Source organism: Pholcus phalangioides, unplaced genomic scaffold, assembly GCF_987345545.1.
Source record: "Pholcus phalangioides strain wild (caught in Gottingen) unplaced genomic scaffold, Ppha-v1.0 ptg000011l_1, whole genome shotgun sequence".
Taxonomy (NCBI): domain Eukaryota; kingdom Metazoa; phylum Arthropoda; class Arachnida; order Araneae; family Pholcidae; genus Pholcus; species Pholcus phalangioides.
Window position 1 is genome coordinate 15,086,075 of NW_028301604.1, and position 20,395 is coordinate 15,106,469.

At 34.0% G+C, this 20,395-nt stretch overlaps 1 protein-coding gene across 4 annotated transcripts in view; it reads right to left on the reverse strand.

Annotated features, from left to right (window-relative positions):
- Positions 1–20,395, reverse strand: part of LOC149080105 (phosphatidylinositol 4-phosphate 5-kinase type-1 alpha-like) — a 93,086-nt gene that overhangs the window by 34,927 nt on the left and 37,764 nt on the right. For 3 of the 4 annotated variants that reach the window (XM_089239106.1, XM_089239104.1, XM_089239108.1), the window contains exons 12-16: positions 18,190–18,322; positions 8,198–8,285; positions 5,816–5,860; positions 2,232–2,354; positions 411–615 (exon numbers count right to left, since the gene is read on the reverse strand). In XM_089239106.1, the coding sequence (XP_089095232.1) occupies positions 411–615; positions 2,232–2,354; positions 5,816–5,860; positions 8,198–8,285; positions 18,190–18,322 (594 nt within the window). The remainder of the gene's footprint in view (positions 1–410; positions 616–2,231; positions 2,355–5,815; positions 5,861–8,197; positions 8,286–18,189; positions 18,323–20,395) is intronic. The other variant, XM_089239107.1, reaches the window with a different exon arrangement.

The following is a 20,395-nucleotide window of genomic DNA, read 5'->3' on the forward strand; positions in this document are numbered from 1 at the left end:
TCAAGAGACTACTGATGTAGCTTAGCATTTTTTTACAAAAAACAATTTTTTTTTTGTACAAATACATATTTCACAAATTTAAATTAGCTTTGACACATGAAGCGCATTAAACAGAAATAACACATTTTCATCATCAAGTCTTCAAAACTGCTAAAAATATTCAGTTAAAATTACAAATAGAAAATCTAAATGCTACACACTTTAATAACAAGTTGAAATTAGAAAGAAAACAATATAAAAAATTAATACAAATATGTTTTAGTTAGCAATTTGAAATTACTTTCTACTAACAATGTCTTCATTAAATATTTAAAAATAACACAATATTCAAAGTACATCTGAAAAAAAACCAAAAATATAAAAAAAACTAAAAATATGAAAAAAAACCAAAACTTTATAATGATGCAGACCTAACAACTTCAGTCTTGTCCCAAGAAACAGATGCTGTTTTACTAACTGTTGATCGTGATCCAAGCACTCTCAAAGGTACTGGATCAGTATTGGCACGAAACTTCTCCTTTACTTCTGTGCAAGAGCTCCAAGAGCCATCGCCCCTTTCATCAAAACGTGAATTGACTGGACAAGGCACTGACGTGGTACTGTCTCCTTTGAAACCTAACAAAACACAAAATAATCATTAAAAAAAGCACATAGAAAGGAATTCCAGCAGAAACTAAAGACAAAGGGGATTCAAACAGCTCACATATTTTAGAAACCTAATTAAGTTATGGCATTGAAAAAAACTATTCACAAATATGTCTAACACCAATATATTAAATTTAGAAATACTTCATATTAGTTTTTGAAAATGATACATTAAATAAATAATTACTTCAACAGTAAAATCTCTCTTTATCCCAACATGTTTTTATGGGCACATAGAGCTCAGAGTAGTGGTTCCTAAACTGAGCTGTGCCATAAACAGCTACTGCTACGAGGAGCCTAAAACATGCAGTTGCTTTTGACATTATAAAAATTGCTTATTTGAATTGTTTCTCATTTATTCTTACCACACTAACTGTTGAAAAGGCATAATTATATCACATGGATGATGTGGGAAAACTTGATACACAAAGTGCATAGTGAACCAAAATAGCATGGGTACCACTGATTTTTAATAAATCAATTTTAAAAGTTAGAGTCAGATATTTCTATATACTTGTGTTGCATTCCTTTACATTGAAAATTTGACAAGATTTAGATTATCACCAGTTTTCTTCGCACCAAGTACAAGGGAAGTTAAACTTGCGAATTTAGATGCCACAAAAAATACTTTCGTTAGTTTGAAAATAAAAAGAGATAGAAGAATGTTTCATATAAGGGACAAAATACTTCATTTGAAACTATACAAACCATTCTTATGAATTGAATATGAGCAAGCTGGTAACATCTGATAGAAATATGAACATCTGATAGGTTACCCAAGCCACTGTGTTGGTTAATTATATGTAACACGATTGTTTGAAATTATTGGGCTAGCACTACCTTAGTCTGACGTGCAATTGCTACATTATTAGATGGTCACATTTTGTGTAAAAAGTAAAAACCTTATGAATATCAGACAGCTCAATTTCTAGTAATTTCTCTGGATCAATATATATATATATTAAATCATGCTATGATCGATTTCACAATATTTTTACAAAGTGTTGGGAAACAGTGTCATTACAGCATGTAAAATTTATTAATGTGGAATCAAACTCACAACTCTCAACAGTTCATTTTCTACATAAAGTGCATAGCACAATAAAGTTTTACTCCTGAACCTTTTCTTTGGTTTTATTGGTGAAAGGACCAATTCGATCAAACTGTGCCATGTTTCTGGTATGATCTATAATGATCTTAAAGGGGTAGAAACCCATTAAAAAGCTATTCTGGCAGACAAAAACAATGATTATTCTGGCAAATGCCACCAGGATCCAAAATATCTTAATTATGCTATTAAAGTGGTATCAAACACTTTTACATTGTTATTTCTATTGTGAAGATGCGTAATTATGCTGGATAAGTCTGAATGAATGAACCAGAATGAATTTTTATTGAAATATATGAAAAAATATATATATATAACATATCCAACAAAAGATCATTACATTAAAAAAACACTGGATAATTAATATTTAAAAGTAGATCATCAAGAAAGGTTTAATGGAAGTTTTAATACTGAACAATATGGACTTAATTCATCAAATTAGTTTTTGTATGACAAAAAATTAAAAGCAAAATCCTACTTTCTTCATGGCTTTCAGCTTGAGATGGTATCTTTGGAAGCACAGGTCGCTCTGACTCCACTAATGATGATGATTTTTGACGCCCTGAAACACCTTTCTTCCTTGATGGTGAATGCTTGAGAGCTTACAAGAAATTTGAAAAATAAGTAAAAAACACTACAAATTCATTCACACATTCAGAAAATTACTGAGTTTGATTTAATAATTGATATGTCAAGATAAGTCAGTAATCACATAGAAAACTCAAGGTGTCAATACCAATTTATAGCAGCTGTGGCAACAGGGATTTGTCAAGCTCTGCTTCATAGCAAATACCAGCTAGATAAAAATCTCATTTATTAAATCTAATCGTTTCCAGTATAAAAAAATCTTATTAATAAAATGATCACACATTTGATTTATAAAGCAAAATTTTTTTAAATACACTTGTTTCCATGAATTGAGAAAAATCACAAAATTAGCAATAAAATTTAAAAAAAAAAATTATATAATTAAGTATTTTATAATTTGAGTGGCTTTTTATGAAACTTGCAGGATTATTTTTACTGCCAAAAATACCATTCCGAAACAGTGCATAATAAAATATATCAACTTTCTTCTATAGATACAAGAGAACACCCAAGTTAGAATGGGGTGAAGGTCCTACCCAGTGCTGTCGTAATACATGGGCCTTCCCGGGGTCCTCCTGAAGTGAAAAAGGGGCCTCACAAAATGAGATCAGGTTGAAATATGAGAATTTGCCAGGTAGGGTCTTGCAAAAATCACTTTGACCGGGTGCCCATGATGGTCTTGAGACGGCCCTGATTCTACTTCATATTCATTTCTTACGTGTGGCCACTGTTATTTTACTTTCTCTATTTGACAATGACCCTTCATTGCAGTTCAAACAAAGCAAATGATACATAGAAAGTATTCACAAATAAATAACTCATAAATAAGTCATTAGAACCCAGTTGTTAGGATGAAGATAAGTCTTGATCCTTACCAAGTCAAATGACTGTGGGATGAAAGTGAAATTTTTGCATCTCCATTCCAAATTTTGGGTTTTTGACATGTGTCAGTGACTTCCCTGACTCATAACTACAGTGGGAGCACAATGCAAAAATTATACTTAACACATTTTGAACAAAAACATGTGAATTTAAGAAATGCTTCATCTGGACATTTCCAGACATTTACTTTAATCTAGTTAGACAATCGAAATTCTTTTCAAATTTGGTTTATAACAGGGGTGCACAACCTCTAGCCTGTGGGACAAATGTTGCCTGTGTCCCCTGGTTTATATTATGTGTGGCTTTGTAAATCAGTCCTAAAAATTGAGATTTGAAAGCATTGTGGCGCATTACATAAGTTATTTTTTTAAATCATTTAAAGCAGTGGTTCTCAAACTTTTGTCACCAGCAGCTCCCTTAACCAATTCATGACTCACCTTCTGTGATGCATAGATATTTTGGTGGATATTTCCCCCCCCCCTCCCAAAAAAAGCCCCACTTTAAAGCATAAATAAGCAATCTGTAGCAAATAAATATCTCCAGCTCACCATGACACCCCAAGCAAAGTTTGGCAACACCTCTAAGAGCCGCGGCATACAACTTTGAGAAACACTAAAAAGCCTCTCATGGTCATTAAAGAATGTAAAATTAAGTTTTTAGAAAATTTGATTCCTTGAACAATTGAATTGTGCAAGTAACTCTTTATATCTGTCAAAAAGACCAGGTTCTACAGCCACTTATTATTCCTCTGAAGCAGTGGTCAGCTACCTGATGATCAACCGATAGATTAAAACTTGAACTTTGGTTGATTGTGGGAGGATTTTTTTGACAATTTTTGATTTGAAAATTCTCAGAATACAAAATTAATGGAATAATAATTTATAGATATTTACAGCTGCACTTGTATGGTTGTCTTTTTTAATAGGACTATAATTAAAGTAATATTTTGGTAAATTTGGTAATAAAATGGAAAGCAGAATATGGTAGGAGAGGGCATCATATCTTGGAGTCTACTTTTGGTAAGCAAAAAAGTCATCATATAGCTAGCCAGTTAATTTTGGCCACCAACCAAGAATATGCAATGAAGAATTAGAGCAGAGCTATTATACCAAAATAGGTTAAATTACAAAGAAAAATCACTCATTCTCTGTCCAATCTACAGAGTTTTATTACCTTTGATTCAGAGCAAAATAAAAATTTTGTAAAATTTTATTAATTCTGTACACTATGCCAGGACCGTCATTTCTTTTTCGGGGGGGAAGCGGCAAAAGAACATACTCAATGTTGTGTGCATATATTTTTTTGTATATATACATATACCATTTCTAGTGCATTTTCTAAAGTCGCCCCCCAGATGACTGCCTGCACTATATATATAACAGCAAGACTCAACCCAATAGGGTAAAGGGCTTATATCCCTCAAGGGACAGAGCCCGGATCTTGTCTGGTCTTCAGGGCCTGCACTATACACAGTCAAAAACTGTTAACAACACCTCAGCAATAACCCCATTCTGTGGCGGCTGCAACTAATTCCCATAGAAGATACTGCTAATGAACCTTGCTTATAACATCAACAAAATGCAGGGATTGTTTTGCCCAAGGGTTCCCAAAAATTGCTCCTCCCTATCTACCAAGTCTCTTTCTGAAAGTGTTTTGCATCAACCTGGGGGAGGGTATTTTTCTTATCTTATTTTTTCCTTTTTGACAGTCATAAGCACAACAAGCAACACAATTTTTTCTGCTCATTCATTTTGTCAAGTAATCTGTGCAGGCACAGTTCAACTGGAATCCGTTTAAATAGATAGGAAAGAACTCACTTCCAAAGATAAATTCAATATCAATGAATTTGATAGAGCATTTGCAGTTTGTTATTTAGGATTCCATAAAATCGAATATTTCCTTCCAACTATACACCACACAGGTATCTGTCATTTTATGAAAACAAAGGCTTCTCTCATTTATATCTTATAATCCATAATGCCTAGCATATTGCCTAGTATGGAGGCTTCATGCATAACATTAGCGCATCATTTATATTTTTTATACGTAAAAAAAGTCAAAAATGCCAACCTTGGTCATAATGACACCTCGGTTTTAACAAAATTTCATGGAATCTTTGATGTTATAACCAAGTTAGACTGTATACATACAAAGTTTGGGAACAAAAGGCTATATCCTGAGCATAAAAGGTTATACAATAAAAACAGTATTCAAACAATATTTATAAAAAATTTGAATTTTCAACTTTTTTGGAAAACTTTTAAAGAGCAACTTGCTCTTGGCACCATGCCATTATGCTAAAGCAACATGCATGCATGTTACTGATTCCTATTTAAATGTATCCCATATGTAAACAATTTTTTGAATTTCATACTTAATTTTTATACATTTACCATCAACAAATGATTTTTAGTAACTTTTAAAACCTCAAACATTTGAAAAATATATATTTTTAATAATTTCAGCATTGATATGGCCACAGAATTAGGGTCAACAAAAAAAGCAGAGAAGCAGCACCATTAAACAATAAGCTTTTTTTATTTAACTTTCAATAACTTGAGATAAACACTTTTAAGCATAAAGAAACCATACCTAAAACACTAGTAACCATTGTTCTAAATTTTCGATGTTGACCAGCTATGCGCATCATTTCCAGTTTGAAAGGTAGCAGGGTAATGAGTTGGGGGAAAATGGAACAGGTGAGAAAATTGCAGTAAAAAGCAAATACAGCAGCATAGTTATTTAACAATAACTATTAACTATATGCATAAAGGGTAAAAATATTAGCAATTATGAACTTGATACATTTCATGCATGCCAACAAACACAGGTATAGATCACAAACATTGATACAACGCTATTCATCAGACTGCTCATTAAGCAAAAATGAACAAAGGAGAGATCCTTAGCAAATTATTTCGAAGATGCAAAACATATTTAGTAAAAATTTTATTCCAGAAAGAAATATGCATAATTTCAACCACACAAAACTGAAAATATATAATTTAAATTGTTAATTTAGTTACTTTGATGGAAACAAGCCATTGAAAAAAGTGTAGCTACATATTTTATCTAATAACTTTTATATTTTGATGAATTGGAAAAAAAATAGTCATATAAAGGTATTTTCAACAATTTTAAAAAAGATTTTTCAACAAAGCATATTATGGAAAACTTGCAATATAAATTCAGGAAATATGCTATTATAATGGTTCCTTAAACTTTTTATGTACAGTGGAACACTGTTTAGAAGAAAACTTCATCACTGAGCACTAATTCTGACCATATACGTTGGTGCTGTGTATATGTTACGGTAAATGTAATAAATCCGGTAATCATGTATAATTGCCAGTTATTGTGTATAATCATACACTGTTTTAGTTGGCAATTATGCCACTGATTGCCGGATTACCAATATAATCCTGCAATTATACTTAATTACTGATTTATCATATTTACCACAACACATACAAGGTGTTCCTCGAAGACTGTCCAAAATTGAAAATTATTTGATCCGTTTCAGAATTGATCTGTTTAAGAGTTGAAGTCCATAGCATATAAAATTACCAGCTGGAATTCAGCTGCGATACATATTTTTCAGAAATAATGATTGAAGGAAATAAAAACAAGTTTTTTAAGGTTCCCAATCACAAAAACGTAAATTAGTTATCATTTGCAACATTGAAAAGAAAGTAATTTACCATGAACCACTTAAAGAAAATTTTATTGATATTATAATTGAAATTTTTGATTTTTAACACTTTTTATATTTTTGCAGAAAAAATTGTGAGTTCCAACTGCTGATATCTCGACAAAAAAAATTAAGACACTACGAGGATAAATTTCTTTTGGTTGAAAAAAATAGCAAATTTTTACTAATTTTTATGGTAATTTATATGTTAAAATTAGTTTTTGCACCTCTTAAATATCGTTAAAGATGAATCTATCGAAATTGAATTATAGCTGGCAATTTTCTATATTTTCACTTCAACTCTCAAGTAATCGACCTGAAAGTAAAACACTTCGTATATGTGAGGGCTACTCAGAGGTTTTAACAGCTTTCAGTTGGATAACCAGACCTGCCAACCTAAGAAAAAAAAATTGTACTCTATCCCTAAAAAAGCATAACGCAGCCACTCTTGTAAAAAATGAAATAAAATTGAAGAAGCATCTAGGAAATCCACACAGAAGAATCTTTTGGGCATAGAGATCATGTGTAATGCTATAAACACCTTGAAAAAAGGGCACAATACAACATTCAATCTACAGCCTACAGCCCATATTTAAAGCATCAGAAAAGTTTATGATCTATTGTTACACTTCTGAAGTTATGCCAGAATTTCACAATAAAAGTTTGATAAAAGATCTTTTACAAAACCTGAGAAAAAAAACCAATAAGCCTATTGGTCAAATTCACTCGAATGTAACCAATACCATTATTGGTTGCCTTTTTCAAGTTTTATAAAAGAACTTTTGCCAAACTTTTATAGTGTAATCTTGGCCTTAGAAGTTTCATAAAAGTATTTCAAGAATGTGCTTCAACTGAATAGGGGCAGCTGAAAATTGAAATTACACAACTGTGATACAGTTTGACATAATTAGGAAGCATAGTTGAATATATACAATGCTACATATCAACAGTTTTAAAAAAGGCATACCTGAACATATTGCTTAAAATTTCACAGCACTCCTAAAAACACATTCAGATACACATAATGTGTCTAATAAGATTCAGCTTGATATAACTATTGACTTAAATTAATAAATATGCCATAGACGTACATTGTGTTTATCAAAGTTGTGCAGAGATTTTAAATTACTACAAGTAACTAAGTTTTTTTGAGTTGATGTAGTTATGCATAAAGTGAATTAAATGTCAAACTTTTAGAGCAGATATAAGAAATGATTCAAACTAAATACATGTAAATCAAACGAATACTGTTTCAAAAAAAATTAAAATATTGAAAAACTCACAAGATGGAATTTTACGAAACACAGTTTTTCCCATGAAGTCCTGAAACCTCTGAGCATAAAAACTTGGCCTATGAACAGACACGGTATCCTGTAATGAAGAAAACAATTAGTGGGCATTTCATATTTATATATATTTAGTGAATTCCTGAAAAAGGTTTTTCTCATCTTGAAATAACTATAAAGAACATTTTTTTTTCAATCATATATATATTTTTTTAGCGTGATCCTCACGTATTCCCAAGGGATCAGCATGATCCATCCAGGGAATTTGTTAGTGTTAGTAAACATCCATGTCCGAACCAGGATTCGAACCCAGACCTGCACAGTGAGGAGCTAGTTCCCTAACCACTCGACTACCAGGCGGCATATTTACACATGAAAAGATTCTTAGCTAAAATCACTATAAACTGAAGTGAATCCAATGTATAGTCAAACCTAGAGATAGCTCCATCTCGAAACTGATGGGACAGAAAAAAAAAATTCAGATAGTTTTTGAGAGAAATAAGTTTTTTTTTCGGTAAGAAAGAAAAAAAACATGCTAAAAATGGTGAAAATTTTGATTGAGAAAAACTAAAACACTACTGTATTGTACTACATACTAATGAAATTATTAGCATCTAAAAAGTTGAGAGGATCATAATTTTTTTCTCTACTGAAAGCATGTTAAGTTTCTGTTTCTCCACTATTTTTCAACATAACACAGATGTAGCTGAACAGCATTCACCCACGGCTGTAAGTGACATGTGCCTCAGTTATTTTTTTGCTTCCATGTGGCAACGCAATCCTTTTTCAATGTAAAAACCCCAATATGATTATCAGTTTCGCACACGTTTATTATGATCATTAACAGATACAGGCTGTTCAAATGGGAGACAGATGGGCAATAGCCCCCCACGACCTCTCACTCATGCTACTTTAAGTCAATAATAACTCAATAATCATATCTGCTTATGATTCACAAGATATATCAACACAATAGGTAGTAACACAATCCTTTCCTATCAGTTTCTTTCACCTCCAAAAAAGCCAGATTTATGTGAAAGAAAAAGAATTTCCATGTTTTTCTTTTGCTATCATTATGGCTTGGCCTTCAAGATAGCATTTTTGGAAATTACTTTGAGACAGAAGTGAAAATGCATTGATTTAATACAGTAAAAAGCATGAATTTTTTCTTATTTAATAGATTTTTCAAGTAGAGATTTTTTGAGAAAGAGGCTGTATCTACTGTCAGTAAAACTGCATACACCTTGATCACTAGAACTTAATGGATAGCTTAACTTTCACACATGAAGGAACAAACAGGTTTTTTATGATTACAAAAACAGAACATTTAAAGCTAAGAAAAGCTAGTTTGTTTCATATATTTTTATGTTATAGTTCTTCAAGTACATCACAGATACATCAAGTTTTTATTTGTTTTCTTTATTTGTAAACAAACTGAGTCAGTTCACAAGTGTTTTTTTTTAAAGTTTAATAGATAATGCAAGGTAGTAAGGAAAGTCCAGAGGCACTATTTTACTGGTGAACCATTGATCCTAGAGGCATACTTTTTCTAATTGGATCAATATAATGTGTAGACCAATATGTCATACATCATTGAATTGGGAATGAACAGCAAAACTAGGACACAACCCTTCTTTCCCTTATTTATGCCATTCTCTCCCAATCATGGAATTCAAATATCTTGGTGAATTAATTAGAAAGTTATTGCCCTGTCTCTTCTGAAGCCAGCCTACAAAAAATAAATTCCACATTCACCAAGATATTTGAATTCCATGATTGGGAAAGAATGGCATAAATACGAGAAAGGGTTGTGTGTCTTAGTTTTGCTGTTCATTCCCAATTCAATGATGTATGACATATTGGTCTACACATTATATTGATACTTTTTCTAATTGGAAGTATGGCTCTAGGATCAACAGGGATCACCAGTAAAATGTGACCTAGGGACTTTCCTTACTACCCTGTGTCGTAATAAAAATCATGCAAAAAACCAAATCCAATTAGGCTATAGGTAGCTGAGAATTAAAACAAATTAGATTTTACCAAGACATGTTGTTAACCATACATTTGAGTTCTTGAGCAAACAACATTTTTTCTTTCGCGATCTATAAATTTTATTAATATTGTTATTTTGATTCATACTTTAATAAATTTCATATTACTTTAAATTTATACGATTTTCACAACATTGCACATTGAAACTGACGTCACTCCATTTAAGCCGTCATAATTTTTCGAATACTTGCAGTGACGACTTCAAGGTTTTACTGTATATAGATGTCAGACACAATCCCGAGATTCCCCACCCCAATGTATTTTCTCATATCAGAGCCCCTACAACTACGAAACACTCTAGAACAAGCTGTGCGAGAATGGCCATGCACATCGGAACTGCATCCTACTCATGCAAAACTACCAAATACACTTTATGCACGATAGATTGCCTTACTGCGCACAGAAAAAGCAGATCAGTGCAGGTTAAATAAAAATGAGAAAATTTTGCTTACGAATGTGGAAACCACTATACCATTTATACTGTAATCCTTTTCTGTCATTTCCCTTCAATGGAGTAGTAATAACTTTCCATGCTTTTTGGTGTCACTAGATAAGGCAGACAAATGCAGAAAAAACTTGGAACTAAAAATTTATCCTCACTCATCTAAATCAGAACAGCCCTGAAACCAGTCATTTTTGATTTCGTGGATTCAAAACCACCTTTACCAGACGTGGAGACCAGTGCTCTCTGTAAAATAACTACAGCCACTTCAGAGGCCAGATTTCACAAATTTGTTAATATACTTTTCAGAAGTGCTGATATTAGACATTGGTTATATTCCATATTGTCATGCTCTGGTGAGCTCATCACAGTATTACTTTAAGGCTGAAGTTAGACAAGCTTAGTCGTTCACGTTAATTTGTATGGCGAAACATTTCAATTTGTAGTATGCAATGCTTCAATTTGAATGACCGGGGATTCTCAACCTTTTCAGTCCACAGACCAGAAACTTGTAAATATAGAGCAGATGGCAGATACAGAGAAGGGAGGTGGTAGGGGAGACTGCTCTCATTCCTGGTGGAAAATCTGCTTTTTGCTCATTTGCACCCCCCAACCCATTCAAAAAGAGCCTGTATTCACTGATCATATAGAAGTGACCATAAAATCTGTACATATTTTATGAGGCATTAACATAACCTTGCCCATCAAAAGCTTTTTTTTAAATGTCATATATATTTTCAACCAGGCTTCCTTGAATTTCTACCTAAATCAATAATTAAGATTTTCATGACGTAGATTATATTATATGGTAATTATGACTATTATAATTATAGACATGTAAATATATTTGTGTCACATATTTGTGAAACATACATTTGAGAAATTACATTTTAATTCATTGCAATTTGCAGTAGAACTTTCTTATAATTGACAATTTTTCAGCAGTTTTAGCCACGGTCAAACTTTACTGGCCTTTGATAATTTTTTTGGCTATAATTGGTATTCACTTGCCTTTGACAAAGTTCTTGGTGATAATTTATGTCTTGTATGGATCGATTTTCTGTATTTTATCAAGGAAATAATTTGTCAGCCTAGGTATAGATCACATTTTTACTTTTTTACCGGAACACCTTTCACAGGCTGGATGGGCCAAGGTTGTGCATCCTGTGTATTACTAACCATGTGTGTTATGCCATACAAATAAACGTGAAAAACCATGTCTAAGCTTGTCTAATTAGTGTATGCCCAGCATAATTTGGGTCAAATATTAAGTCACAACAATGTTAATGACGAACAATGCCCCTAGAGATCTTAGCCCTCTCTCAAACTCTTGTTCCATCGCATTGTGACAGATCATGTCAATCTCCGGGATGACTAATGAGCATCATGATGCAATCTCCGGGATGACTAATGAGCATCATGATGCAATCTCCGGGATGACTAATGAGCATCATGATGCAATCTCCGGGATGACTAATGAGCATCATGATGCAATCCAACACAAAAGTTGAGAAATGAACCCCAAATCATTATTTTAACTTCAAGTTTAAGAATTTGCAAATTTAGAAAGATCTGATTCTACCAAGTTGCTTGGTTTCTCTGGTATGTTGATCAGCAATCCATATGGATCATCTAGATGTAAGGGCAGATATCCGTTGAAAGCTCTTCAATACTGGGATGACAATTGCTTTATATAGCCGGACCTTATGTAGTAAAGAAGCATAAACTGGATTTTAAGAATGGAACATTGATAGGAGAGCTACAGTGGCGTAGCCAGGTTTTGGTCCGTCGGGGAGCGAAATTGTGAAAGGTGCCATTTTTTGTTCGTGGTTAAGGAGCAAACTTAAAATTGTGCATTAGTGGAAAGAACTTTAAATTTCCCAATTTATAAAAATCAAATTTATTTTGTAAAAATAAAAATTTATTAAATTACATTAATCAATTGAAATGTAATTTATTTTAATTTTTTAATTAATTAAAAAAAATGTAAATTCCATTTTATGTTTTGTGTATTTATACAAATGCAAACACCAAAAACAATTGGAAAGTCACCCTAACAGGTAGTTGGAAAAAAATTTAGATTAAAATATAAAAAATGATAGAATAAAATAAAAAGGAAAAAAAAATATTTTCTCTTTCTCTAAAATTATTCCAAGATATGAAAGTACAGAGAAATCTTCATGCTTCCATTTAATCGCTTTTATTATGGTACACTCTTATCGTAAGCACGTACCACATATACACTACTTCTACTCAATCGTAGAAAGACATTTCTCTTACCGAATTTCTAACAAATTAATGCATGAAGGAAAGTTCTTTCCTATATTATGCGTGACCATAACATATATATGATGTCATAGTTATGCATGGTTTCAGTTAGAGAGGTTTGCCATCTTCCATATTAGAAGTAAAACTGACAGATGTCTGAAGTTTCGCGTTATGCAAATACCACGAGGAAAGCCTGCCTGCTCTCTGCGGGAAGGCTTTCCAAACGAAAGATCAGTTAGCATTCGTACCTAGAAATTGAAAAAAAAAAAGACTCGCTTCAGTCAACCGCCACTGTACCAGTAGTGGGGCTCAAACCGGGATGAATCAATCCATCATGATGCCCACACGATCACAGTGGTTATCACATACTACTAAATTGCAGACGCCCAAGCAGAGGGTGGCCTGAATCCAAAACCGTTAGGAACTACTTCAAACGAATTAGTGAGTACCAGAAATTCTCGTATGTGTCCGTAATCTATTTAAGTATCTCTGAGGCGTATTTGTAATGCAACTGCTCATCTTCCGAATCGAAGTGAAAGTGGCAGGTGTATGAATTGATTGAAATATTTTTTATGTTTTATTATCTATTGGCTTCCTTTGGAAATACTATTTAAAGGGGAGTTTAGCTCGAAGTTGAAAAACTTAAAAAGGCATCATGCATAGTATATGTATATTTATTTCTAGTGAAATAAATTCATGCGATGTGTTTTATAACAAATCAGAGAAGAATGGAAATACAGTATGATAATAATTTCTTGGATTTTTCCCCCTCGTAATTTGACCAGGGGCCATTCAAGTAAGTGCTGGCAAACCTCACGACACCATAGCTCATATTAGAAAGTATTGTAAGCCCTCGGATAAGTGCTAATTGAAAAAACACTAGATAATCTTTTAAGAGCAGACTCAACGTTTCGTGAACCCTTTTTGTTTTGCTGAAATAGTATACGTATGTATCTTCAGTTACTTTTAAACTTTCCTCGTAATACATGGACAATTCCAGCCCCGGTCCAGGTGCCTCAAGTGCAAAAGGGACTTCATGAAGGATCCAGTTAAAATTTTCGAGAGTGTGATCTGTTAGGCAGACATTTCTGAACAGGTAAAGGGCCTCAGAAAAGCCCGTAACGACCCTGCGTAGACCACCTATGTGTTGTTGTGGGAAATAAAGAAACAAATAACGCCCGGAATTCTGCTTGAAAAAACGATGAGTATATATAGTGAATTTTTATTATTTTATTTCGGAAATATTCAACGGATTCTCAGAGTGTGTGTGTGCTAGTGACTCATCGCCAACCTTTTTTTTTTAAAGGACGTCTCAATGTGTTGGTGTATTGATGCGTGCTTATTCAGTTCTATATTTCTTGTTAAACAGCTTTAGGGAGCAGGTGGAGCTCGTGGATAAGCATTGAATAAGGGAAAGGGACATCTCCGGAGGAAAAAGTTTGAGAATCCCCTGCGTCAGGCTATTCTGGGCAGTCACGGATAAATGATGAAGTCGGGGGGGGGCCACGGGTGCCAAAAGTTGAAGAAATACTGGGATTAATTGGAGAGGAAATATACGTGTCATGAGTTAGCAAACACACCGGCCATAACTTTTTCCAGGGAATAATTTCTCCGATTCGACACACAGCTATATATGCACAGACGTGCCAACTTTTGACATCCAGAAATCCGGAGATTCTCCCGAGGGGGGTCCCCCCCCCCTCGACACTCATAGACTATCAAAAAAAAGTTATTTAAAAAAAAAAGTTTCCGAAATTTTTTTATGAAGTTACGAAAAAGTTACATTCTGCCCCCCCCCCAAGGCAGGTTCTGCATTGCCCCTGAGAAAAATATAATTCCATGTCAGTCTTTCCATGCAGAATAGAGAAATCACATCCACATACTGTTCATAAATTATAAGTGTTTCCTTTCGTGGATGCTATCAGTGATTGATAATCTTGGGTATATGAATTCTTAAAAGCATTATATTTAGCTGTGTATAGCTTAAAGTTTTATATTTTCTTTCTGAAGATGTTTAATCAGAAGAAAAAATTAAAAAAAATTCAAATTACAAAGCTGCGGACGAAAAAACGTGTTTACCACACGGCTGTTAATGGAATACAGTAACGATTATACAGGAATTTCGGCAACCAAGGTCATGCCCCTGATAAATGATTGCCGATAAACGCTACGAAAATGAAGTCTTTGCCAGTTGCTTAAATGCGGTCACAGAGACTTTCTATGGCTGATCGATGGAAATGACTACGGCTGTCCTCTATGGGTGTTTTCCTTAACGACAACGCTAATCATTGACGCCACGGAAACGTGAAAGCTCGCATAAAATCTAATTTTCCACCAAAATCTGGAGAAATTTTAACAAATCCGGAGAGCGGGAGGGAGGATGAAAAATCAGGAGTCTCCCGCCTAAATCGGGAGAGTTGGCAAGTCTGTATGCATAATTACGAAACAAACAGTGATTCATAGAAAAGAGAAACTACACCATGCAAAAAAGACTTTCTGAAAAAGTCACATTTTAACATAAAACTATGCACTATCACCGTATAATATAGTACAATATATTGCCGCACAAATATAGAAGACTAACTTCCTCTCCCATTTTCTACATATCAGAGCGCTATTTACCCAAGATTATAGATTTTTTATTTACCCAACTTTAAGAAAAACTCTTCCAGAACCCCCTTTTTGTGCCCCAAAATCTTGGGTTTTTACGGCTCAAAAGCTCATATCTGTTTTCCACCTTTTCTAAGTCTTTGACACTACCCTATACACAAGCTAGTAGCTCTTGCCAAGGCACCTGCAGATAACGTGGTATTTCTAGGCGTTATGAATCTAGCTAAGTCCTCCCCCCCCATACATAAAGTGGTATTTCTAGGACCTCAAGCCATGGGCGGAGATACGGGGGGGGGGGCGGTTAGCATCCCCCCCCCCAGCGTCAAAGGTGGAGGAGTCGACTGATATAATGTATATATTTCAAGATGAATTGACATTATCATCATACCCCCCCCCCAGACTTCCAAGTCTATCTCCGCCTATGCATCAAGCTCTACATAAGGCGCCCAAAGAAAAGGTGATACTTCTTGGAGCTTCAATCCTATCCATTACTTCATAGGTTCAGTAGTCTGTCCACAATAGGTTCCCGTGCTTAATTTCTTCAAAAAGCGCCTTAGTCAAAGCTCTTGGTGGCCCTTCAGAACAGAATGAACATTTTGTGAACGCCATATCCTCATTTCTATGAAAGGTATTTCAAGGAGCTCTACAGAGAACGACCAATAGCAATAGAAAAAGCTAGAGCTAGAAGCGGGCAAGATTCTGCCCTTTAATAAAGGTGGGGGAACAGAGGCTGATCTGAACATGCTTCCAGATAAAGAGCTTGAGAGCAATTGTAAAAAATGGTAATGAAAACCTACCCTTTCTTTTTGTCCTTCTCTTACGGGTTAGTACAAACCCAATCACTGTGAAAATGTAAGAGGCGCAAATATAAATGTAGATTTTTTCCTTACTCATCACATTGTAGTCAATGAAGGTAGAAAATGAAAAAGTCAATATTTTTCAAGTTTTTTTAAAGATCAAAAGTCATTTAGAAAAATAGGTGCCAATGTAGGCAAAATTTTGACTGGGGGGGGCAATCGCTCCCCCCCGGCTACGCCACTGGAGAGCTACCCCATAGCTCTGAGATGGTGACACCCCCAAACAGAGCCAGAGCATGACCAGTGAATTGAGCAGCTGGTGAGAAAATACAGTAAAGTGCTCGGATGATCCTGCCACCATTATACATACAGCCTTTCTGTTTCTGGAGACAATCCAACGATGTGGACTGCACACCCATAGCATAGACCAATCATTTGCCAATCATATGCCATGATTTCATACTGCACATTTTTGCTCACCATTCTGGAACAACATGGCAACAGCAATTATAATGCCATGTTGATTTGACAAACTTCTTAACTGCACATCTGGATAAGAATGCGGCTTCATGGTTGGATGATATTGGGTTGACACTGGGAACTTGCCCAGCTGAGAAAGGAAATATTTAATGAAATTTATAATTTAGCACTTATTTTGAATGGTGGTCCCTCTCCACCCACAGTTAAGTTCCAGTTACAACATGCTTGTTATGCTATATCTTAAGGCACCTACTATATAATCTCATTAGGGTTCTCTGGTGGCAGTTCTATAGCCACTATACTTCACAACACCAACTCCGACCAAATACCTATACTGCAAATTAATTCTGTTAATGAGTTGGGTTGGAAATGAAGACACCATTTATCAGTGGTCATCTTGAGCTCATAAAAGGGAAAATATCTTGTTTTTCTATATTCTTCACCCCCCAGTTTGAACCTAGGAAATGACAGCTACCTTCACAGTGGCAGAAGAGCATCTTGCCACCACGCCACTCGGGAGGGTGGCGCTCAGCTATAGCCACTGGAAAGATCCAGGTCGACTCATCATCCACCATTACTGTGCACTGTAAAATCAGTATTATCTCTACAGCAAATAGCTTTTCTCTATGCAGTTTCTTTTAATGATCAGACGTCACTTTCAACAGAGAACTGGGTTTCCCACCCTCAATGAGCCCGCTGTAGTTTCAAGGCGTCTAAATATAGCTGTTGGTAAAGATAGATTACTTTTGATAAAAATAATAAATAAATAGAAGACTGTACAAGAAACTCAAAGAACTAATTTTTTTTGAAAGAAAGATTTTTCATAGTATTGAAAGTATTTCCAGTTGCTCCGTAGTTAAGTGTGAGCTCTGCATAGAAACTACAGATCATCCATAACAGTTGGCAACTCTGTAACAGTCAACTATATGTCATACAAATTAAAATTAATGCTAGATATGTAAACTTGATGATTGCTAACAAAATTTCATTTCCAGTCCGCGACTACAGGCTGAAGGCCCACTGAAATGACAGCTCAAAAAAAAAAAAATTCAAATCAAATAAGGCACTTGCCAAATGACTAAAGAATTTACTTTTAATGCAAATATTACTTTAAAAAAAATCAGTAATAATTTAAAGACAATCAAAGAACTTATATAAAAGACTATCATCTTGAATACAACCTACCAATGTCCCACTCAACTGATTACTTTGCTATAAATGCATATTATAATTTCATTAGTCTTTCTATTTTAATGTTTTATTTTAAATAACTTTCAATAAAGATACAACTCATTAAAAAGATATGTAATAAGAATAATAAATGGAACAAAACTTACTCCATCGTGAAGCACAGATTTCCAAGTATGTTCTAATTTTTTTTTCAATCGAAAACTCTGCAAAATATCTATGATACCCAAGAACAAAAGTAACCGATCACCATTCGCATTTTTTGCTGGAATACCACCAGGTCTATAAGAAAAATTAAATTTAAAAATAAATAAAAATAGACTCAAGAGAGAAAGATTTCTCTCATATAAACACAAGTTTATTACATTGGCTGTATCCTCTTCACTCCAGACATACACATGTGTACCTTGGTTTTGAATGGCTTTATAATGATTCTTTTTTTCAAGTAAAGACCTGAGGTACACATGTGTACCCAAATCAAATAGTCATAGTAAAGCTATCGACCCAAATTAAAAATATTTTTTTAAAAGGGCATTTTGACATAAAACTGACTCAAAATTTGTTTATTGTAACTCATGTGAATACATTGAATAACCTAATGTTTTTCAGCCTGTGGTCTGCAGGTACTTCAGTAGTAGTCCAAAAGACAGCTAATTTTTATTAAACTTCCTCTTATGTTACTAATACTTTATGGAATGTGCTACATACTGTGAAATACTATTTGGAATGTACTAAATACTGTGAAATACTATTTGGAATGTACTAAATACTGTGAAATACTATTTGGAATGTACTAAATACTGTGAAATACTATTTGGAATGTACTAAATACTGTGAAATACTATTTGGAATGTACTAAATACTGTGAAATACTATTTGGAATGTGCAACAGGATGGATGTAATTAAAATTGACATGTTTTGAGCTATCTACAGTTTTAACTACTCATTAAAAAAAATCATGTAATTTTAGGAACAACTTAATGAAGAATGAGAAAATTTCCAAAAAGAGGCTAACCCTTTCCTTTGAATAATCTCACTGATCTTACTCAAAGAAAAACTATAGCAGCTTTGTTTTACCTACTCATCTTTAATTCCACTTATATGGCCCTAAACAGGCCACAGTACCTAGGTTCTATATTAGTGCAAATATTTTATACCCTCTCATACACCTAACCCACCTTTAATTAAGGCAAATAATATATAAAAGACTTGGAATATTTTTTAAACTGAAAATTTGCCACCATTACATTTAGCCGAGTATGTTATACATGCCTGAATACATTCTATATAAACTAATTTTTTTTTTTTTAAATATTCCTCCGTTAATGTAGATAAAATATGTCAAAACTTTTTCAAAGGTATGTCAATACAAAAAAAAATGATAAAATATCCCTTAAGAAGGTATAAAATCAAGCTACAATGATTCTTTAAGCCAATGAGAATAATCCCTGTGTGGCGCAGATGGTGAAGGGCCAATGGCATAGGTGGATCAGAGTAAAGATATTCCAAAACTCTAAGGTCAATTAACTTTTCCAGTGAAGTTGTCAGTATAAACTCCCTATTTCAACATCAAAAAACGAATCAATGCATTTAGGCAGATGCACCGATCCTGAATATTATCAACTAGATAATGAAACGTTAGATACACGAGTGGATTTACGCATTCTGGATTTTACTAATCATTATCATGGCATAGTCTGCAAAGCTAACAGAATTTCATACATGTTATGTATGGCATACCGCAAGTGTTATGCACATACGTTGTCATGTGCTTCCTGTGTGTACATTCACGCGACTATGGAGTTCTGTTTGCAAGTATGGAGCCCTTATAAAATTAAGGACATAAAGCTCCTTGAAAAGCTACAGGTCCTTTACAAAATGATTAGCTGGTATGAGTGGATGGTCTTAAAAGATTCATTGAAAGACTGGTTATTTGTGGAGATGAAAATTACAAGGAAATAAGTTCATCACTGCCCCCACGGGGACTCAAACCCTGGTCTCTCGCATGCCGGATGAGTGCTCTACCATCTAAGCTATGGAAAAAGATTTATTTATTTTTATATATATATATATATATATATATATATATATATATATATATATTCCACGGTTGAAATATTCTATGTTGAAAGGCTTCGTACATGGACAGCGGCAGCAATCAACTAATAGCTCGTGAATGACAGACCAATAGATGGCCACATGCATATAGAAATGTCCTCTCCACTTGTTAATACAAGACTCAATGAAAGACTGGTTATTTGTGGAGATGAAGACCGGTAGAGCACTCGTCCAGCAAGCGAGAGACTGGTTAGAGTCCCAGTGGAGGCAGTGATAAATTTCTTTCCTTGTAATCT